The following is a 23,664-nucleotide window of genomic DNA, read 5'->3' on the forward strand; positions in this document are numbered from 1 at the left end:
GGGTGAAAATAGTCGCCAGCCGAGATCCCGGATCTCATGGATTTTCCCAAAAAAATAAAAAATAAATAAAAGGGCCATATTACATTATATTTTAAAAATTTGCGGGACGTAGTTTGGACACCCCTGCTTTAAGTCATCAAGCAAGCAAGCTTGTTCTGAAAGTTTGAAAGAGGAGAAGAAATCTTATCTTTTTCTTCTGTTGGTTGAAGTTATCGATGATGACACCAATGAAGAGGTTTAAGGTGAAGAACGAGCCAAAGATGATGAAGATGACAAAGTAGATGTACATGTATAAGTTGTCCTCATAGATAGGCTGGTCTTCAACCTGTAAAAGTGGCAGAAGCGAACATTTTTACAAAATTGCGTTACTCAGATCTAATGATCCGGGAGTCAAGACTTTTAAAACTTCAAAAAAGCTTACCCTCCTAGAATCAATTGCTGCGTACATAATATCCATCCATCCTTTGAATGTCGCCTGTTAAGTTGGCAGGCACATTGCATTAGTTAACAGGTTAAGCACTTGCCAATCAGACAAGAACAAATGATAGGCGACAGGATAAGGTTTTTCTCACCACTTGCAGGAGGGCCAGGTATCCCGCACCCACATTGTCAAAATTGATCTTGACGTTTTTCCATCTGACTTCACTGTGGTTTGCATTGATGAGATTGAAACACTCTGTTTTGTTGTTGACTTCGTCAGGGAGGAAGTTCTCCTGAGATGTAGCGTTGTAACAGTAGTAATACTTTCCAGCAAACAGGTTCACACCCATGATGCTGAAGATGAGCCAGAAGATAAGACACACCAGCAGTACATTCATGATGGAGGGGATGGCACCCACCAGGGCGTTCACCACAACCTGAAGGCATCAATAAGGAAACAGAGTAACTGAAATTTAGCAATCTCACCAGCATGGATATCTTGACACATAACATCAACACAGAGATACTGTACTTAGAAATGCACATTCTTTCCCTCCATTGGACGCTCCAGCCGTGTTATCTGATTTCTTGGCACAAGATGAGGCCATCACAATAAAACACTAAGGGGTATGGCAATACTGTAAGCTCATTATTTGGCACAACACACAATTCAGTGCACTGTTTGATGCACTCATTATATTTTTAACAAAGTTGGAGCTAAAACAAAATGTAAAGGTCCAACTATAACTGATCATTTGGTCATAACTGCCGATAAGCCATTCTTAAACATAGGGCCTCATTTACTAATATGTGTGCGAAGAAATGTTCTTACTGTATGCACAAATAACCATTGGACTCATCATGCGCACCGGGTAATGTTGTTTTACCACTGTGCGTATGTCAGTGAATCTGAATTATTCTAAATGGACTGACACTTGACTAATATTTGCATCATAAGAACTGCGACGCTCCCATAACCCTTTATAAGAAAATACCTTTGCCTAGGGGTTTATCTTGGAGAAAGAGAGGAAGTTGTTGTTAGAGAGAAGCAAAGAAATAAAAATGTCAAGACTGAAGAAAATTTAAACAATAGTGTATGAAGTGGAAGTCCGAGAAGGCAAACTTTTCCGTGGTGTTTCCCAGAATAAAAACAATAAAACAGCTGGAGAGCAAGGAGCACCAGTTGATTTGTCCGTCCAAGATGAGAGACCCGCAAAGTTATCGGACAAACATCCATGAGTTGGGTATTTCCAAGACCACGTAGTTTCTATTCAATACTTTTATTATGAAAATAACCGATGAGGTGGAAAGGTCCTCAACTTAACTCTTATTTAATACAGTTGACCAATGCATTTGTAACTTGACGGTTTTAAATATTGTTTTCAAAAGCTTTTTTTTGTGAATGTGGTTTTTAAAATGATTTGCATTTAGTTAAACGGTCTGTGTTAACATTTACTAAGACAGCTGAGCCTTCATCCTTTCTAAAAAAAAACACATGGTCTGTGGTGGTTATGAATTTGTATTAACCAATTCAGTAAAAACTTGATGAATCCCTGATTTTTGCATAAATCATTATTATGCACAGCTGAGGACAGATGTGTGCCTATGCCCTGTTTATGAATGATTCCTATTGTTTTTCTTGTTGGTGAAATTGGTAAACAATAGAATTGACTGAAAAAGACAATAATTCTACATATATCTATATCTAAAAAAATGAAAAGACAAAAGTTTATTTCTTACAATAATGCAGATTAAGAGTACATGTGTGAACTTGGTTGGAGTAATTTTTGTTAACTGTATGCCATGATTTTAAGCGTTTTCACTTTAGGACGTTGTTAAAGGCTGTGAACTTGCCAACATTTCCATGCAGCAGTTGAGACTTCTGACAGTTATGTGTTAATTAATGACACTTAATTTCCTATTTCTGGCAAGTGGTTAGAACAGATTACTTTGCATTCCATTTTCAACTTCAGATCCATATATTCCAATTGTTGTGTTGCATTGTATTGTGCCACCATATATTGTTACACCCCTATACAAGGCAATTATTCTTTAACTGGTTATTCAAATATTGCACCTTGGATTGTACGGATGTATAAATTGTACAAACTCTTACGTATAAAGCTGCTCAGCTTATGTGACTAATAACGACATTGATGACAAGGGAATTTTCCTTGAATGTGAACACATATTGCTCCCCATACAATGACTGTGTTGTAACTGCTACATGGTTACAATTGTTGCCTAATGAGCAAATGAGGTATTTGCTAATTCTGCACTGAAGCAGTGTGGGCATGTTGGAGGAGATACCACTATTAGCTAAAGGAGGATACCATGTGAATGTGCATTTCCAAACACTGAGGTGCCATGGTAACAGAAGCCAAATAAACCAAAACTATATAGGCAAACATTAAATGTCAACATTTATTTTAATGTTCTCCCTAATAATGTAGAGACAAAGCATCCATAGGATCAGTAAGTATATAACTACTGCAAAATGAAAATCATGGTAACGACATTCACTGAGGAGTGGTGAGGAAGGATGGTGAGGAGGGGGGGAGGGGGGTATGCAACCAGAAGTTTGTTGATCTTCCAGTGTGACAATGCCCAAGCCAAACTGTGATAAGATCAGATAACAGGACAGTAAGAAGATGCTGAGCTTAAGACACTGACAAGATGTGTTTGTCAGCACGGCAACAAGAGGCTGATCCAACCCATCACACATTCAAATAACTATCATTAAAACCCAATTATCGTTATAGAAAGAAAATATGTCTTTCTCAGGCAAATATCAGTACAGAGCCCTCCAGGGGTCATTTTAGAGTCAATTTGAACAATGGGCAAACTACACAGTTGAAACAAAGATAAATCAAGTGTGTGCATACTGTAAAACAAACGTGCACACACAGTTTAATTGACCAAGTGCATGCACAAATATATCTATATCAATTTGTTTGTGACATGGCATGACAACTGGGGGCCTCTGAAGCTCAGAAACACTTTAACAAGTAAGGGTTTTGTTTTTTCCGGATTGCATAATTTCAGTCCACAATCCACATTGACCCCATCGTGTGATTCAAACAGGTTTTGTGTGATGGATGGTTCATAACAACCTCTGGTTGTTCTCAGGTAGTACTGAATAGTTCAAAGCTGAGTTCTTTTTAGAAGGTGTTTTTTTTCATTCAGGTCAAAAATCCCTGTTATGATTTTGATTTCTCAACCTGTTTTGCTCATAGCACTAAGTTTACAATATATGAAATGAATAATGATAAATCAAATCAGATGTATTGTGACATCTGAGATGATCTGCATCCATGCAAAAAGCTTATTTTTTGGTAAAAGCTTTCCCCTTTGAGAATTTTTTTTTTTTAAAGTTTCTACATTGCCATCTCTAGCATGCGTTGATGCTGTTATTCAATCGACATGCAGAAGGACCAGCTGCCTGGTATCTTAGGTCTTACCCTCATCCCTTCAAAACGTGACAGGGCCCTGAGGGGTCTCAAGGCCCTCAGTGTCCTGAGTGATTTAATCGGCCCTAGATCGGAGTAGCCCAATGCATTAGCTATAAGGCTGACTATTGACACCTACACAGATAGGGACAGAAGGAGAGGGGAAGACAGAGGCAAAGGAAGAGAGGACCCACATAGTTAGAGGGGTTATAGAGAGAGAGGTGGGCTCTATAAATACTGTAAAGGATGGCTGAACGGTTATATACAGATATATATAAATACACAGTAGTTTATATATGTGCAAGTATATGTATCTATATAAAACACGGTTAAACAGGGTTTATTACAATAGACAGAGGTCAAAAGTGTACATGACCAAAGGTTTCTTTTTTAGTTTTTTGTCATGTGTTAGTTTGTTTTGTCTGCGTTTGGTTTAGTTTGGCAAGCCAGTCTGGCGTGATAACCAGCTTAACAGCACAGTGAGCACACCTGGAAAGAAACTTGTGGTTGACAGTGAGAGGGAGAGAAGATAAAGAGTCAAACAAAGGGAAAATAATTAGAGGAGAGATGTATTCACAAACACTAAATCAATATGACACGATAGTATACACACAGTACGGTACAAAACAGTACAGTTTCAACACCAGAGAGCATCTCAGTTAAAGAAGGGGAGAGAAATACGCAGAAGGTTGAGGACAACTTTCAGGGTTAGAAGAGAGAGGATAACCTGTGAAAGTAGGAGTCCCAACACGGCACATAAACCTTACCCTGGACCCTCAAACATCCAGCCCTCAGTCTCTGTCCACAGCTGCACAACGTCTCTCCTAACTTAAAGAGAGACACAGTTATAGGCACCTGCTGTGAGAGAGAGGACAGGTCAACATTAGGGTAGAGATTTGCATGGAAAGCCAGGATACGTTTTTTTCAGCACAACACATGGGCCAATTCCTGCATATATTTGAGGTTCTCTTTGAGGGACTCTGCAACAGCTGTGACAAGCACTGGATCCCACCACAAAATTTGACTCCGTTTTACTATGTCACCAAGCCGTAAAATTTAGCTTTATTTTATTTTGTTAAATAGAGAAGCCGGCTCACACTGATAAAAGGTTAATTATTTTAAGTCCTACGATTAATCACTTATTTTGGTGAAGATTAGAGTACAAATGGGCCAATGCAGACATTTTGAGAATGTATCATTCTGATGACAATATACTTTTTAGATGCAAAGGGTGGACCAATGAACTAAAGCACCATACACTGCATTCCAATGCAATATAGACTCAAATCTAAAGAGTTACCTAAGAGGTTATGTATTGGAGGGCTATTGCATTGTACTACATTATATTTGTCATCTTGTGACATTCACGAGGTAGTGGGCAAGTGTGTTTGAAATGTTTGAAAAAGTCAACCCACACGTGATGCACCTTTCCCTTAGTTACAGTTTGGTGGGCCGGCTCTAGACTTTAGGGGGCCTGGAGCAGGATTTGCTTTGGGGCCCCTCTAATTGAAGCATGTTGCCGCTTCACATGGCAATGAGTCATTATAATTTCTTACTAGGAACTTCTTAATGTAAATCATGTGCAGTTATGGTTGACACATCCACCACGCAGACATTTAAGGACATAACCTGCTGCTGTGGCAAAATAAAAAAATAATGATACCAATTTCTTAATTAATTTCTTAACTTGTAGCGCGTCAAAGTGTCCAAGAATAGATTGTGAAGATCTTATTTCCATATGAGTGGACTTTTTAAAGTTATTATTATTATTATTATTATTATTATTATTATTATTATTATTATTATTATTATTATTATTATTATTATTATTATTATTATTATTATTATTGTTATTGTTGTTGTTTTTGTTGTTGTTGTTGTTGTTGTTGTTGTTGTTGTTATCACAGAATGCTGGGAGTGCTTGTTCCATATGGGAGATTCGACCAAAATTCTGGATTTTGAGTTTGTTGCTTTGTCACTATTTGTTGGGGAAATGGCAAGGCATGTTGGCAATTTTTGTCCAGAAAATTAATCTTTTTCATTACTGTCTTGTGTTCATTAAAAAATATATATATTCTAGGGGGCCTCTAGAGACCAGGGCCTATGCAACTGTATATTGCTTAATGTGTAGGGCCGGCTTTAGTGTGGGTATTGGAACAGACCCATACGTTCAGAAAACAACAGGAGCAGCACAACATACATTAGTTCATCCTATTGCTAAGGATGTCAATATTGAATCACAGACAGACTGGCACCTCGAAGTCAAGGGCATTGAAAAATTGTTGGTCAAGGGATAACAGACTTATCAACCAATACATGACTTAGCACAAAATATAACACATCATCAAACACATGTCAGAGGATTAGGACACCAAAAAGAATATTAAAATAGATTACAATAATCTGAGAAAAATAATCTGAATTATGAGAAAAAAAAATCTGAGGCTGTATTTGAAATTGTTCACTGACCGTTTGAATTAGGGTTATAGGGAAATTGTGTATGTGGACAGGTCCTACACAATGCATTATATCAGATATAAAGCAGTATCTGGTTATTAACCATCATGTTAAATACTTTTACTTTTTTAATGGTGGCTTCCACTCTGTAGTAGGGCACAATAATTTTACCTTGGGAATTCAGTGACCACAACAAAATGGCTGACACACAACAAAATAGTGGGCTTCTCTATACTCAATAGTCCATACCATTTGATGCAGCAAGTTTATTTTCTCCAAATTCTGATTTTTATTTTCTACGACAACAGCCAAACAGCTAAAGACACCATAAAAGGACTCTTTTAAGATCCCGGAAAGCACGTCTTTCCAGAGAAAAGGAAACAATTAACATTGACCTCATCGTGCAATGGAAATGTAATTATGAACATAAATCCTGCTCCTGTGCTTATCAATAAGAATTGGCTTTATCCTATCAAATAATATAACCTTGGCTCGAGGTAACAATTATCTTATGGTATCTGAAAATAATTCAAATCAAATTCCTGTTTCAACAGGAAACAGGAAAAGCTGCCCAACACCAACACGTCCCATGATCAGCTGCTTGTGGAAAGATCAATCATGCTGTCAGTCAATGTGCAGTCCAGTGCTTGCTACTGTAGTTGTTACACTTTTATAGAAAACAGTACAGAAGCTTTTTAGAACTTAGTCTGCAATATTGCTCGCCTTTCCTCTCGTTGCCTTTCATCCCATTCAGTTTAAAACCTGTAAATTGCTTTACTTATCAGTCTGGCTCTGTTTTAAGAAAGTAAGGACCCCATTTCATGGGGCCTTTAAGCAAAACACGTCATTTTTATTTTCCTTTTTCAAATACAAACAGAGGAGTGAGACACAAGTGAGGAAATCATCATGCATAAATGACAGAATAGGACAAACATATGTGTGCAACAGTAATTGTCAGGTAGAAACACATTGAAGGACTCAGCAGTCCACATGTTGAGAGGATCTCTGTATTATACCAAGGTTTAAAGGTATCTGCTGCTGATGTGCTGCTGTCATGAGCCAAACATTTCAAATGGCACCGTGGTAATGGTAGGCTATGAAATTGACAATGAGGTCTGTGGGACAGACATAGCCCTCTTATCAATGTACCAGTAATATCACATTATATGCCGACTTTTACTGTCTAGTTTTCTGAAAAGACTGGTATTTCTACATCACACTGAAGCCATACTAGTGCCACTCATTTTCAGCAGGCAGATTAAAAAGTTTCAGCATGTTCAGTTGACCATGTTTTTTTTTTGTTTTCTTGGCCATTTGGTCAAAGTGTACAGTATGAGAATATAAACTACAAAGGCATCTTTGTTTCCCCAATAGACAATGTGCCCTGGATAGGCAGGATAATAATGTAAGTTTTATCCAAAATGTTGATTGTTTTTTATGTGATAACAGGTTACTATCAGTGCTGTTTTACGTTGTCTGTTTGTTTTTTTTGTTTGTGCTCGGCCCCTTTAAGTGTTTGCGTATAATCCTATGGTTACGTTTGCCAATAAGGAAATCTCTCAAATCAATGCCTTCTATTTATGTTGTAATCTTAAAAATATAATCGAACCAAATGTCAAATGGCATGCACTGTTAATTAAGTAATCAACTAAACGGTAATATACTTACATCCACAATAAAGAAGTCCAACCAGCACCAAGCGTTAGTGAAGTACTTGTGAAAGCCGTAGGCAACCCATTTTAGCAACATCTCCAGGATGAAGATATAGGTGAAAACTCGGTCAGCATACTCCAAAATGATTTTGATGGTCTTCCTCTGCTCAATGTACACATCCTCAAAGGCCTAAAAGAGCAGTAGAGAGGACAATGGATTCTTTGATCTCTTTCAGCATTTACCATTGACACAAATGTTGATGTTGCAAATGAGTAAACTGCGAGGTATGCCTTACAGCGGCTTTGTTTAATGTTTGATATCTACAAAACAGATGAAAATGGCAAGAAGAAATGTCCTGAAATCTTTATCAACTAATACAATGATCTATACTTGGTGTATACTTTGGATTTCGCTAAAGAATGTCAGAGTTAAATTTTAAACTGTTCTAAAAACATCTTCAATTGTGTTATTGCCGCTTTTGTGATAAGTCTACCATTTCAGAGAATGAGTTGTTTGCATGGAAAACTAGTTGATGAATAACTGGGATCATTTCCCTCAGTTTTCCATTGTCCAATGCCAGCATCCATTCTTCAGCACATACAGTAAGTGTTTTGATTCACCCACAGCAGGCCTTCCCACTCCAGAAAACTGCAAACCTAAGCTGGATACTGCTGGTTTAACAGTTGGTGCATTACAGCACTTTCCTGTCCATTAGCAACAATCATCTCGAGAGGAGCTTTAGAAGAAAAGCAGGAGATCCTCTTCCTTGCACACACCCTTATGGGATTGTTTCATTTTCTGTGATGTGGCGTAAGTATGAAGTTTGTGAATACAAAAGTGGGAACACTCAGTGCGTTTCCATGGGACAACTAGATTGGATTAAGACATATACCGAACTTGCCACTCGAACGGACCGCGTCTGAGTATACATGGCCTTTCAAAGATTCTATAAATGGCTGGAGCATAATGTGCCGTTAGTGTGCCTATTTGTGTGCGAAGTAGATCTGATAAAGGTGTTTACATGCATTTTACAAGTCCTGCTGAAGTCTTATTAGTTTATTTACCCAATTATGAGTCTGCATGTAAACGCACTGACTGATCCTTGAGTGTGTGCAATGTGTATGTATTTTACCAGGGCTCCACTGCTGAGCAAGATCATGAAGATGATGAGGGTTTCAAACCAGTTGTGTTCCACAATCAGGTAGCAGGTCTTCCTCAGGAACCACCAATGTTTTCCCCAGCCGAACGTGATGGGAGTATCACAACACGGGTATTTGGCAATACACTCTGTATGTCAAATAAAAACACAATAACAGCTGATACACACAGAAGAGACAGATGCATCATTCTACCCAATCCAAAATGTATCACAGTGCCATTCGTGTAATATGTTCAATGGTACTTCCTGTTTCTTTATTGTTTTTGATAATAAACATCACGTACCAGGTGTCCAACAGGCCGATGGGTCAAGATACTCTTCCACTACCTCCACCACCGCAACATCGTCCACATCAGGCTTGATGTCTATGGTGCTGCCCTCAGATGAACTGGTGTCATCCAGCTAGGACCAAAGCAGAGGAACCAAAGAGATCAGTTCAAACCTCTGATCTTCTCTATGAACATCACAGGCTAAAGCAAAGAGATGCTAAAGTCAAAATGGCTATGGCACAGTGCCAGCACAGCCATTACATTAATGCCCCTTTGGGTTTATGTGTGTGACGTGATTTATTGCTAGAAGCATACATGTTGTGGTGCTTGGTCTCCTCTCTTGCCTGTTGATTTATTCTAACATTCACGTAGGAGTAATTAAACTTAACCATTGATTGATTGCACTGGTAATGGTGGTCATTGTTATACATGCATACATACAAATTCTTCATTGATAAAGGATTAATTTATTTATGATCATAATTTAAAGAATTAAACAAATGCTTTACAACAAATCAGTTCAAAACACAAAAAAAATTGGTTGGGATGACAAACACTGTAAGTATAAAAAGTGTATACTAATTATATTTTGGATGCCTATTACCGATTTCTTCTCATTTTATGACACTCAAACTATTGCATGTTTTGGTAAGTTGACCTGTACCAATAAATCATGTGACGCCTTAATAAACGGTCAAGGTGAGGCAGGGCAAAGTAACCACCACCAGCATAGGAGTCCTATTGCAATAAAGAACACACATCTGCGCACATGCAGACACTCAGCCAATTCAATTCCCTAGAGAATGATACTGCACTTTATGATTTTAAGTCATCAGCAAAGGCCCACATTCTCACGCACTCCACCACTACTCCCTCTCTCTGTGCTCTTTCTCTCCCTCAAACAGCTAGATGGATCCCTGCTCCTCTGGATGGCTGTTAGCAGCTCTGTCTGTGTCTACTCGCTGCAGTATACAGCTCATGGCTGGCTGTGGTGCAGGGAAGATTGTTGTGTGTGCTCGGCCCAGTCGCATATGAAGACCTGGTGCAGATCCAGTAGTGCTGCATTATCTTCTTTGTTTGTTCTGCTAACCAGGTCAAGGTGACCCACGCTTCAGGCTTCTCTACAAGCTTTTGGATGGGCTTTACCCTTCTTGCCCATTCACACTATACTGCAGACAGTACGTTTCATTCTGTCTGTTGTCTAGTCAGGGCTGCCTTTGTCTCCAGCATCTGTCTGCAGGGTCAGCACTCAGGCTCAGTGTTACGGCTCCTGTGTCTAAATGGATGTTCGTAAATGTCACGTTAACTCAATGTCTTCGGTGTGGCAGTTCAGACCAGTTCTGCCTAATGGATCAAAAGATGCCAAATGGGCACAAACGAAACACACACATTTACACACGTGCACTCGGACTTAATACTTGCCCTTATATGACATGATTAAGTCAACTTTTTTGTAAACATAACTTGAATATGGAATTTTGTTTGACTATCACATTTAGAACATCAATTTGGAAATAACAAGTTATTTAAATAAAAGGAAAGTAGCAGCAATGGTAAATCTCTGAATTGGCCATGATATTATCTATTAAAAACTGTCCATAGTAAAACCACCACAAAGTCTCCCTCCCGCCAAGCAAACATTTACCCAAACTATCATCACATTCTAAAGGGAGTGACATCACTGCTGCTACCGCTCTGCTAACATCTCTCCCATTCTCACACTCTTATCCAGTCCTTACTACTCACATCTTTACTGTTCTCCACGTCCGATTCACTGCTGAAGTCTTCCGTGTTTAGGTTTTCAAAGTCTGACTCGCCGACCGCGATAGGGACACAGACAGTGAGGTTGGGGTTGTGGATGAAGGACATGTAGTCCTCGTCGATCATATACTTTCCCACACTGCTTCCAATGCCGCTGGTGGTGCCGTTGCCATTCTTAGCATAGTCCAGTTCACGGTTGATGTCCACTGTGTGGTTCGCGATGCAGTTGAGCTTCTTCTCGTACATCTCATCCAGAGGCTTCTGTTCATCCTCTATGGGCTGCTCGTCAGAATGGTAGCATAGAAACATACCAAACAGAAAAGGCTACTAGTAAACAAGTATGTCATAATACAACTGTCTGACAAAAACGCACTTTCATGTAACATTTATTCAACAACCAAAAAAACTGGTCATGCATATAGTTTTTGGAAATATGTGTTACCTTCTTGATGACTGTGTCCATAAAGAGGCGCATGTTAACCTTGAACCAGGCGATCCCTATCTTAATGCGGGCCATGGCGAGCTGGAGGTTGTTGGGCTCACCGTCGTCATCTGTGGCGGCGAGGTTGTCCGCGCTGAAAGAGCTCAGCAGCAGAGCCAGGAACAGGTTCAACACCTCAGGAAGAAAAAAAGACACCACAAAAAAGCTGGAACTAATGCACTGGTTGAAATGGATAGTTCACAACTTGGAAAACGGGGGGGTACTATCATTGAATAGCGTTTACACTGTGTCTTAACTTACCACCAGGTTTCCAATGACCATGACCATCATGAAGACGGTGAGGCACATGGTCTGTCCGGCCACCTCCATACAGTCCCACATGGTCTCGATCCACTCGCCACACAGCACTCTGAACACAATCAGGAAGGAGTGGAAGAAGTCGTGCATGTGCCAGCGAGGCAGTTCACAGTCCAGGGCGATCTTACACACGCAGTCCTTGTAGCTTTTGCCAAACAGCTGCATGCCCACCACGGCGAAGATGAAGACAATGATGGCCAGCACCAGGGTCAGGTTACCCAGAGCTCCCACCGAGTTACCGATGATCTTGATCAGCATGTTGAGGGTGGGCCACGATTTGGCCAGTTTGAACACTCTCAACTACAAGGAAAAAAACAAACATGAAACAGTATTATTGCACCGCTATTAATACTAAGGCAAAGGATCTAAAAGTAGTTTGATTGTAAAATGACTCGTGTATGCTTTAATTTGATTTGAAAAAGGTCCTGTGACACAAATGTACTGACTCGCAGCATGTGAATGGAACTTGGTCCGGCCCATGATATAGACATTGAGAAGGATCAGTTTTATCAAATAGATAACTATAATATATACAAATATATCATATATAGATAGATCCATTATTTACTATTGTAGTTGTAGATAACTTGGATTTGATTTGGAGCTTTGAAGAGAGAGATGTGATGGTCATAAATAGAAATCAACATTTTGCAGTTAACGGTTAAAAGATGAATATTTTTATAATCAATCTTTTCAGCCTCACGGAAATGAGGTCCAGAAGAGGTTAACAAGTCCTGCCCATCTCTGTCGACTCTCTTGCACTTACCAATCGGAATGACCTGAGCACTGACAGACCTTCCACGTCAGCCAGTCCCAGCTCAACTAAACTCAGGGTCACAATGAAGCCGTCAAAGCAGTTCCAGCCCCCCTGGAAGTAGTAGTAAGGATCCATAGCCACCAGCTTGGCAAACATCTCCCCGGCAAAGATTCCTGTGAAAACCTGTAGACCCACACACATAATATGACAATATCACAAGCTCAGTAAAAAAATGTAATTAAAGTGGTCCACAACAATGTGTGATGTATTTCAAGGTGAAACATGATGATGATAAGGAAGGATGTGCAAAGTGAGCGATAAATCAAATGTAAACAAATACGGGATTTACGATTGTTTTATTTCTCAGGCTTTTAGGCCTACAGCATGACGTAACTTTCTGAAAAGCAGGCCTTGGTAACGGTAGCATTAACAGATGATTAACGTTTGGTTTCATTGGGCTTACTATATGTGAATCTAAAATTTAACAACATTAATTAAATATTTTAAAATTACTGTAGAAGGTCCAATAATAATGGCATAACAGCACTAATGGTAAGTGCCTTTCCTCTTTCTAGAAGTCTTGAGGAATATTGAGTGCAGAAAGCTGGAAAACTGTCTTGCTTACATTGCATTTTATTTGATGTAGTGCTGATTAAAAATGGATTGGGATTTGCTAAGAGTGAGAGTCTGAGTCTGGGCAAGGTCACGGAGCAATGGCACCGTGTTCCAGCAGAATTCATATGGAGCTGTAGTATTCTGAGCCTGTATTGTCCCAACAACACTCAATTCAAGTCAAGCCAGTAATATTTATATAGCAAAGTGTCAGGAATAACAATTTGCCTCAGGGGGCTTAGACACAACAGCTAATAATGTGGCTAATCAGTGCTGCAGAGAATACCCAATGATTCATACTGCACCATCCATCACTGCTGATTCCTCTGACTTCAGTTCCTGTTTCAGTCCTGACACCATGCCAGTTCCTATGACCTCATATCCTGTCTAAAGTACTGACAATACTCCTCAGACAGCTGTGATATGGTGATATCTGACAGCAAGGGCAGAGCACAGACAAATCAAAATGTCTGCTGAACATTTGGTTAATTTGTACTCTCTGACAAAACAATTCCTGACAGATCAGTGGCAAGCCTTATTATTATTATTATTATGACTACTATTTATTGAGTGAGTGAGTGAGTGAGTGAGTGAGTGAGTGAGTGAGTGAGTGAGTGAGTGAGTGAGTGAGTGAGTGAGTGAGTGAGTGAGTGAGTGAGTGAGTGAGTGAGTGAGTGAGTGAGTGAGTGAGCGAGTGAGCGAGCGAGTGAGGGAGGGAGGGAGGGAGGGAGTGAGTGAGTGAGCGAGGGAGTGAGGGAGGGAGGGAGGGAGTGTGAGACAGAGAGAGAGAGAGAGAGAAAATATAATAGAGTTGAGGTAAGCAGGATGCAGCGGAAGCAGGAGAATGACCTGAGTGGGGGCGATGAGAGTTTGGGGAGCAGGCTGCCTGGCTACATTAAAATGGAACTAAATCTTTAATGAGACCCCATCAGACTCCTCTATTACACTATGCGTGTGTGTTTTTCTTAAGTGCACATACCAAGTGATGCATTGATGTATTGGTTTTAGAGGTTATACGTATAGGTGGGGAAAACTGAACCTGTAATGCTTCTGTAACATCTGACAGAGATGTTATCCTAGTTTCCACTGAGCAGTACTGTTCGGTACAGCATGCAATTGTTTGCTTTTCCACTGTCAAAAGTCGGGTAGGGTACCATGCCGCACCTATTTTTGTCACCCTTCTGTTGGGGTACCAAGCGTCCCGAAAAGGTCCCAAGAGGGTGGAGCTACACAATGCAGCTCGTTGATTGGTCGAAAGAATATTCATTTCCGTGCAAGAGATAAACTGGCATGTAATCTCCTCTGTAGACAAATGGCAGTGGTAAAGCAGAGAGTTGTACAAAGGAAGGACTGCAGTTTCTTACCAGGTTGCCAACAGACAAGACCCCCTCAAATTGTTCAGTCATTGGGTAGTGCTCCATGGCCATGAAGAGGGTGTTGAGGACGATACAGATGGTGATGGCCAGGTCAACAAATGGGTCCATGACAATCAAGTAGACAACGTGCTTGATCTTTAGCCAAAAGGGGAAGCACTCCCAGATGAGGAAGATGTTGGCAAATTTGTACCAAAAGGGAGGACACTTTCTCTGAGACTCCTCCAACTCTGCAGGAAGAGATAAAGGAGTAGAAGAAAAAGTTAGAAGAAAGGGCTAAATAGTGTTTCCAAAACCATACACATCCCGGTGAACAACAGGTAAATGCCATCTGTATCTGTATAAGGAAAAATGTCAAACATTATCTAGTGCAACACCTGGACCACAGCTGTCTTGAATTGTGATCATATCTCAGTCAGGTGGGAGGAAAATGGAATTTGTACGACAGCTGACAGTTTGTTGACACCAGTCTGTCTACTGATGCCATTTCCATATTCAGATCTAATGCAAACAATACACTGTATATACGTATAACAAAAACAGTAAACACATATTCAATTACTAATGTAAATGTAATTGCATGTTTCCATCTGAATAATACACAATCATATTTCTAAATTTGACTTTAAATGGCTTAGGTGTAAACTACTTTTTTTTTAAGATATTTTTTTGGGCATTTTTATGCTTTATTTGATAGTGCAGAGAGACAGAGGTGAAATGGGGCAGAGAGGGAAGTGACATGCAGAGAACGACCGCGGGTGGGAATCGAACCCGGGTCTGCTGCTGGGCCCGGCCCGGGAGGGGGACGCCTTACCAACTGAGCTAAAAGCGCCCCCTGTGTAAACTATTTTGACAAAGAAGAACTGTGCACTGTACCCTCTAGCAGTGTGTTGGTGACCACGCTCATCTGACTGTTGGCACGGTCCTTCTCTTTAAAGGAGGAGTTGAGCTGGTCCACAGATACCATGAGAGAGCCAGAGTGCTTCTTCTTAATCTCCACGTCCGTCTGTACTCAGAGATAGACACAATATCAAGTCAGAGGTAGTACTCACATGAATGCACACTCAAACATTACACATTAAACTCATGCTATTAAGTTAACTATAATATGAACCATGACACCATGGGTCTGCTCAGAAAATGAAGAAACCTGATTTTTAACATAAAAAACCTTTTCTTTTTATTTATATAAAATGTTAGATTCCCCACAAATTACCCGATTTGTTCAATTCAAGCATTTCCTGTATTATAAAAAACATTTCTAATACATACAGTAAATTCTCAAATAGTTGCCCTATTTTACCATAACTGAGGAGAGAACCAGGTCTTTATTAAAACTATTATTTAAAATAGGACCTTATTTCTAATTTCCCTCGTTTTTCTAGTTTTTAAATGCTAGTAAGCAGAATGTATTCAAGTACTGGCTTTTATTTGAGAGTTTACGGTACACTTGGAAACCCTTTACAGTGCACTGCACAGTACATGACTACAACTCCTCGGTAAACAACATTTGACTGCATGCAATGGCATGCATGCCAAGAACGGAGGGGAACTCAAGACAACATTTGCTGTTACACCATGCTAAATTTGAGTGGTAAACAAGGTAAAAGCAGGTCAATTTGGTTAAGAATAAGAGAGGGGGTCTTCCATGCTCTAGCATGAGTAGAAATACTGTAATAGAAAAAGTTCAGATTTATTCTTGCACCATCCATTGGGTCAGGAAAAGGGGATGAACGGGCAAAGGAAGGAAAGAAAGGGAGGCAGAAAGAGTGAAATTGAAACAGGAGTAATAGGGTGTTTAAAATCATGGTTAGAACCGTATGGGCCTGGATGTGGAAAGCCAATGAGAATGAACGATTTCCAGTAAAATGCTTTGATAACCTTGTTTAATTTGAAAGACAATGGCTGTATAAGTAAAAGCTTGGCGATAAAATTGTTAGTGGAACTTAGGAGGGCTGTTATTGTATTGCGTCATTGTTAGATATTAATCAATGCAATTATAATCAAGATGCCAGTAAAGCAGCACGTTTCCCAGATACTGTTTCAGCTGGTTTACGCCTTCTAGAGCTGTTCAAAAGGAGCAGTAGAAAAACGGCATTAGATAAGAGTGTGTGTGTGTGTGTGTGTGTGTGTGTAAGTTACATTGTAAGATGACAATATAAATATTCAGGAGAGGCAAAGGGGAGATGCTAAGTTTAGGGGGAAAGAGGAACAAGAGCCAAGGGGGAAGAGGTTGTGAAGGAGAAGCTGCGGAGACCGGGGGCCACCATCATCATGCCTATACTGTATTGGTGTCCCATGGACGTCCTTACACTGTCATCAGTGGCTGCCTTATCTATTTTCACCTCAGGCAGAAGTCGTCTGCCGGTCCCAGGGCCGATGAGCGACACCACGCCATTGCAGTCCACTGTGCTGTTCCTCTTGCCTCCAGACTGTTGGGCTGCCAGTGGGTGGATGCGTGACGAGCCTTGACTGAAGCCACTGTAGCTGTTGCGGCGGTACGGGATAAACAGGGAGCCTCGGCGCTCCTCGCTCTCCTCCACCGTGCTGTGCTCGTCGTCGGCGAACTCGTTCTCGGAGCCCATGTCCTTGGAGCGGCCTTTGAAGCTGAAGATGCTGCTCCGGCTGTTGTGGCGTGACATGAAGGGCGAGCCTGGGATGCTGAGTAGTGACTGAGATAGGAGCAGAGGAGGGACAGTTGAGGAGATCTTTTTCAAGAAGCAGTTTGTTAAAGTTTGCATACACATTTTAAGTTGATAATATAATTAGCTTTTATTTGTCATGTATGTCTATGCTATTGTTAACTCATAAATTAAAGAACAGATAGAGCCCGATGAATGCTTTGGGGATGTTTTGACAGGGAACATAGCCATTTTTTGTCGTTCTATCATAAGTTATATTACAGTAGTGTTGAGTTTTGCTAAAAAGCATATACTATTTATTTATACAGAAAACTCAAAATGAGAACTGGTTATCACATCATTTGTCTGTGTGGCAAAAGAAAAAATAGAAATACGCCTGGTGGTTAAATGCCAACGCGAGGCAAACAATTGCAATGAAAGCACATTGGTGGTAGACAATGCTTTAAAGAAGGTAAAGATCCTAAGAAGCTGCAATATGGTACAAGGTCACGTGTGGTAACATTAGACCTTTGACCTCCAAAATCTTACCAGTCAACATGTCAGAGGCGACATTTGTGCAAACTTAAGAAAACCCCTCAAGGCGTTCTTGAGATATTGTGTTCACAATACGTCAGGTCACCTTGACCTTTGACCTCCAAAATGTAACCAGTTTATCCACTGATCAAAGTGTGAGTTTGTGCCAAATTATACAAAATTCCCTCAAAGCGTTCTTGAGACACTCGGCTTAGGCATGAGGTCATAGTGACCTTGACCTTAGACCAAAATCTAATAAATTCATCCTTTAAGCGTCTTTGAGTGACCTCCAAAAAAGCTCTATATAAATTCAACCAATTTTATTCTTATTCTTATTCTTATTCTTATTCTTATTCTTATTCTTATTCTTATTCTTATTATTATTATTATTATTATTATTATTATTATTATTATTATTATTAGTAGTAGTAGTAGTAGTAGTAGTATAAATTAACCCTTTCATGCATGAATTATGATATCCTTAGATTTTTTTCTCAAGTGATTTTATACTTCTTTAGGCATGAAAAGAAAGAATATAACTTAATTTTTTTAAAACACACATTTTTCAGAGAGTTTTACACATGTCCACTCGGGTGGACTCCATGCGTTTTGACTTCTCAATTTTGACCTTATTTATTTAACAAAACAGTGAAAAAAATTATATATTATCTGAAAACTATAAAATAATATATATTTTCAATGCCTGTTCACATATATTAACATATTCCAATACTTCAATCTAATGAAAAAGCGTGGAATAATTTTTTCAATCAAAATTTTCTATGAAAATAACAAACAACTTTTTCCTTGGTTCTCCAATTTCTCTTTTTCAGGTGTAATTCAGTAGTACAGCCTACTGACTTGTACATCACTTCATCAAAGCTATTTTTATATGAAAATTGGCATCATAGTGACACCAACTGTTTTACACATAATGGAATAATCTGGAAAAAAAAAATGTTTACACAAATACTTCAAGTTGCATTCTAATAACATAAATCAATTGATTTAAAACCAAAAAGTTGCAGCAAAGTAAGCTTTTTCAAGCACAACACATCTGCAGTCATAGTATATATTGAAGTCGGTGATGCATGATGTCCAATTTAGTGGACAGGTGATTAAACATAATTTCCTCCCAATGTAAAATCAATAATTGGAAATGTTAACAACTATATGACTCCTAAGATGTTACTTGTTGTTGCCATATTTTTTTTACCTGCCAGAGTCTGCTATTTTTGAAGTATTTACAGGATATTCCTGAGCTACTCAACTTTTCTGCTCCCTGTCGGCCATCTTGGTTTTGACTAATTGTGGCTGCTCTTACAATGGTTGGCCACTGGTTGGCAATGCATTGGATGACACACAAGAGTCCACTGTAGTGGCTGATATGCAACTAGGCGATCTACACCCATGCATATTCAAGAAAACAGCATTTGAATAGCTGTCCACTGTAGTGACCACTATGCGTGAAAGGGTTACATTTTTACAACGTTTGAAGAAAATCCCTCAAAACTTCTTGAGATATTGCGCTCACAAGAATGGCCCGGACGTATTGACAGACGTTCGTACAGACTGACGGAGAAAGAAAAGAGCAGCCAGAAGCAGTAGAAAGGCTCAAGATGGCTGTAGCTCAAGAGACTAGAGACTAACAAGGACACAAGCTGAGGTCCGATCTACCTCAGATGGTTTTACATGGAGGAGGTTGTATGTTGTTGAAGAACCCTGATCCAACCATTAATGGAATGTCACTAATAAAGTATTCAGTAGTCAACAGTAAATGTTTTCGCACACTGTAAGTCCTGCAGCATTTACTGTATTGTTCTCTTGATCATTCTACCTGGTTCATGATGGATGTTTTCCTCCCCAGTCGGCTTCCCGGGAAACGAATGGTGCTTTTCTTGCTGCCGTCGTCCGACTCAGACTTAACGACTTTCTCACTGTCTCCTTTCTCTTTCTCCTGCTCTTTCTGACGCGATTTCTTCTTGCGATTTCGCCGCTCCTTGGCGCTCTTGGAGCTCAGTTTGGAGACCTCGGACGAGCTACGGGACAACTGCCCCCCTCCTTCCTCCTCTAACGCAGCCTCCGACACCGTGCCTGCAGACGTCGCCATGGCAGCAGCCTGAAAGAAAACAAGACACATGATGACTATAAAGTATGAATAAAATGGGTAAAGGTGTGATGCGCTTAAGAGAGAGTGAGACCCAACCTGTGTCTCCTCCTGCTGCCTCTTGAGCTGCTCCAGCATGGCCTTGAATTCTTCCTCCTTCTTCTCCGCCTCCTCGATGGTGGCCTGGTTCTGCTCCTCATAAGCCATGGCCACCACAGCCAGGATGAGATTCACCAGGTAGAAGGAGCCCACGAAGATGACCAGCACAAAGAAGATCATGTAGGTCTTCCCCGCAGCCCGCAGAGTCTGACAGATACACACAGAGCACAAAGCAATGAGAACTACTCATTTGTAGGGTTAACTTAACATGGAAATGACATTTCTAAACAGAGATATTGGCCTTTTGATCAAATACAAATGGAATTCAACCTACAAAAACAATAGTGATATGTGATTTTTTTTAATGCAGTACATTCATGTACTATATGTGTGTTTTATCAGGCTGTTCTTGGTCTTATATCGTTCATGTCTTTCTCCAGGAAAACATTGAGACAGGAAGGAAGCCTTACCCACACACACACCCCCCACGCACTGAAACAGTGACTGGCCTATTTGCCCAAATGAAGTGAATATATCACCGCTGCAGTGGTGCAGTTAAAGAAATGCCAGTGCAGTGTCATGGTAATGCAACTTTATCACTACAGATGTCTGTGCATGTGTCAAATATGTTGTACTGTATATGAATGTGTTTCCCTAAGAGCAATAGAAAAGTGACTAGAGGACAACATAAGGCAGAGGTTTCATACTGCTTCAGTGATCTCTTAAACAACCCCTTTTGGAAGAGAAAATGATTGTTTTAAAGTTAATTTTAACACAAATGAATTCACTTTTTTTCAGTAGGAATGCGAACAACATATTTACAGAATTTAGAAAAAAAATTCTCCCTGCATGGAAATTCTAGATTAACCTAACCCTTTTCACCGAGTCCTAGCTACTAGAGTCCTCTTGTTTCTGATCAGCTGCCCTTCCTTCTGTTTTATTCATAGGTCAAATGAACTGAGGGGCCAAAGCTGCTGAGAAGCCCTTTTGCTGATTCATTCAAGTATGGGATAATAATGTAAATATATTTTTATGAAGAAGGGGTAAAACCATTAGTACTGCTTAGGGCGTGTTTTACTTATTTGGATAGGACTAGAGAGGCTCTTACATTTGTCTCTATGAAGGGAGTAAGAAACATCAAAGACTTGATCCAAAGGTCAAACAGTGACAAACTATACAGTCCTGCTTTTTGCTTCCTTTTGACATATCGTTACCCTCATAGCATAATTGCCTAAATCATATTTACTCTACTCTACTTTTACTCTACATCTACTCTATTCCACATCTACTCTACTCTACATCTACTTTACCCTACTCTATAACCCTTAAAATATGACTTAGGCAATTATGCTATTAGGCTAATGAAAAGAAGATGTAGAGTTGAGTAGATATAGAATAGAGTAGATGTAGAGTAAAAGTACAGTAGAGTAAATATGATTTAGGCAACGTATACTGTATGTGTCAATTTGAGACTAAAGGAGAAGATACAGAGCTACTTAAGGCTTTACCAGCATGTAGAGATTTTCCCAGAAGTCTTGAGTCATGAGGCGAAAGAGGGTGAGGAAAGCCCATCCGAAGCTGTCAAAGCTGGTGTAACCATAGTTGGGGTTCCTTCCTGCTTTCATACATGTAAAGCCCTCTGGACATCGTCTTAAAGGAACACATAAGAACACAAAAATGTATGAAAAAATGGTAGCCGAAGATACACCATGTTTTTCGATTGTTTAGAGTGCTAACTAGATTTTTTTTATGGTCAGATAGATGTAGAATAGAAAAAAGAAAGAGTATGTGATTTTGAACGCAGGGGTAAGAGACACCTGAAAACATTATAGCATAAAAATGGAGGCGTGTGCGTTTTGAGTGTGAGGTAGCAACTTACCCAGAGTCAGAACTATTACCACAGAGTAGACCATCTAGCTGATTAGGTAGGAAGTAGAAATTAGCTATAAGACAAAAAAAAAAGCAAATGGTGAAATGTCAGTTGCACGAAAGAAACTGTCAATCTTACACCAGTAAAGAAAAGAGTGTTTTAAAACGACACAATATAAAGAGATAAAATGACCAAGAAGCAGACAACTTTTATCATGTTCCAATTGCATATGAACATGCGCAACTATAATCAAGTGTCAAGGGTAATCACTCACTGTCATTCATGATGTATTCTCCCCAGTCAAAGCCCCTGGTACCGTTGGAGAGATATTGCTCGGTCATGTTAATGGGCCAGATGACACACTTGTTCCGCAGGTTCCCCATGAAGAGCTGCAGTCCGATCAGAGCGAAGACGCTGAGACAGAAGACGGTCAGGATCATCACATCCGAAAGCTTCTTCACAGACTGGATCAGAGCACCCACAATGGTCTTCAGGCCTGCCAATTAATAAATGATAAAACACACGTCCAAAATGTGCGCAAAAGCACATATACAAATGTACACACACACACACACACACACACACACACACACACACACACACACACACACACGCACGTACAAATTCAAATGCACACACAGGCACACACACATAAAACAATAAGGAAAGGAATTGCAACATTTTGCATTATAGTGCTCACAATGAGTTTGGTTTTATGGCTGCAGTTTCAGAGCTGACTGAAGTCACACATGAAATAAGTTAAGTTAGGTAACATACATGTCTAATCTTACATACCACTGCCAGGCGTCAACACCAGACACTGGCTCTAAGTGTTTCTTGTGCATTGTAAACCTGTGTATTGAGAGTGCTTGCGGTTGTTCCTGTCATTCCAGATTGGTGGAAAACGTTGTTTCAGGCTGTTCTCTTTTGAAGAAGTTATTCAGATAGATGCTCGTCTGTTGTGGGTATATTTGGCACTTGACCTCTTATTTTGGCATATATATATATAAGAATTTGTAAATTATCGCAATTGGAAAATGGGGCTCTGATTTGATGTAAAAGGATAGTGGGTTATCACGAATATATGCATATAATAAATTAATAGTATTACATGAGTTAGTTTCGAGTTTCTTCTTTACCATAATGGTTCTTCAGCACGTTGAAAGTTAAAATAATCGAAGGGCTACAAAGCATGTGCACATGTCATACGTTTTTGAACTGCCACGTACAGCTATTATGCTACTGTACAGCACTGACAACAATATAGCTTTAAGCAGAGTTCAGAGAAGAACACTTAGAGCCCAGTGTGCCTGATAAACTTTGGTTTAGAGAAAAGATTTGAGGCCAATATGTGTCTTCTGCTGTATTATTGCTGGCAGCTCTTCTTGTATTATCCATTGGTAGGATTTGTGGGGCACCAACAGAACATGGTGCAAATATGCATCTCATGGTATAACGAATAAAAAGGGATGTTTAGATACCACTGGAATGACTGAATGCGGGTCATAAATAAAAATGTAATTTCCTTACAAAGTTGCAACAGTTGATAGTAGTTTTCTTTCCCTTAAGAAATGTTTGTAGCTATATTTGTTTTTTTTATTTTTGTTCTCTTGTTTAATGTAGTTGGGGTAGCCAGGCAGTTTTTGACTGTTAGGAGCAAAGATAAAACACATTAAAACTGTATGCCTTAACTCCAAGCAGCTTTTGCATTGTATTGTGTGAAA

The 23,664-nt window shown here is 39.7% G+C and overlaps 1 protein-coding gene across 3 annotated transcripts in view; it reads right to left on the bottom strand.

Annotated features, from left to right (window-relative positions):
* scn8ab (sodium channel, voltage gated, type VIII, alpha subunit b) overlaps positions 1 to 23,664 on the bottom strand; it is a gene marked incomplete at its 5' end in the record, with an annotated part of 44,151 nt that overhangs the window by 4,835 nt on the left and 15,652 nt on the right. The window contains 19 exons of one of the 3 annotated variants that reach the window (XM_080026295.1): positions 188 to 325; positions 422 to 475; positions 573 to 857; positions 3,882 to 4,004; positions 7,995 to 8,168; positions 9,112 to 9,266; positions 9,423 to 9,540; positions 11,154 to 11,447; positions 11,611 to 11,784; positions 11,911 to 12,267; positions 12,734 to 12,907; positions 14,701 to 14,939; positions 15,586 to 15,715; positions 17,055 to 17,381; positions 19,702 to 19,983; positions 20,071 to 20,277; positions 21,579 to 21,720; positions 21,950 to 22,013; positions 22,215 to 22,436. In XM_080026295.1, coding sequence (XP_079882421.1) covers positions 188 to 325; positions 422 to 475; positions 573 to 857; positions 3,882 to 4,004; positions 7,995 to 8,168; positions 9,112 to 9,266; positions 9,423 to 9,540; positions 11,154 to 11,447; positions 11,611 to 11,784; positions 11,911 to 12,267; positions 12,734 to 12,907; positions 14,701 to 14,939; positions 15,586 to 15,715; positions 17,055 to 17,381; positions 19,702 to 19,983; positions 20,071 to 20,277; positions 21,579 to 21,720; positions 21,950 to 22,013; positions 22,215 to 22,436 — 3,659 coding nt within the window. Of the gene's footprint in view, positions 1 to 187; positions 326 to 421; positions 476 to 572; positions 858 to 3,881; positions 4,005 to 7,994; positions 8,169 to 9,111; positions 9,267 to 9,422; positions 9,541 to 11,153; positions 11,451 to 11,610; positions 11,785 to 11,910; positions 12,268 to 12,733; positions 12,908 to 14,700; positions 14,940 to 15,585; positions 15,721 to 17,023; positions 17,382 to 19,701; positions 19,984 to 20,070; positions 20,278 to 21,578; positions 21,721 to 21,949; positions 22,014 to 22,214; positions 22,437 to 23,664 lie in introns of all 3 variants that reach the window. The other 2 variants (XM_080026294.1, XM_080026293.1) reach the window with 2 other exon arrangements.

The sequence above is a fragment of the Ammodytes marinus genome (genome assembly GCF_949987685.1).
Source record: "Ammodytes marinus genome assembly, chromosome: 4".
Taxonomy (NCBI): Eukaryota; Metazoa; Chordata; class Actinopteri; order Uranoscopiformes; family Ammodytidae; genus Ammodytes; species Ammodytes marinus.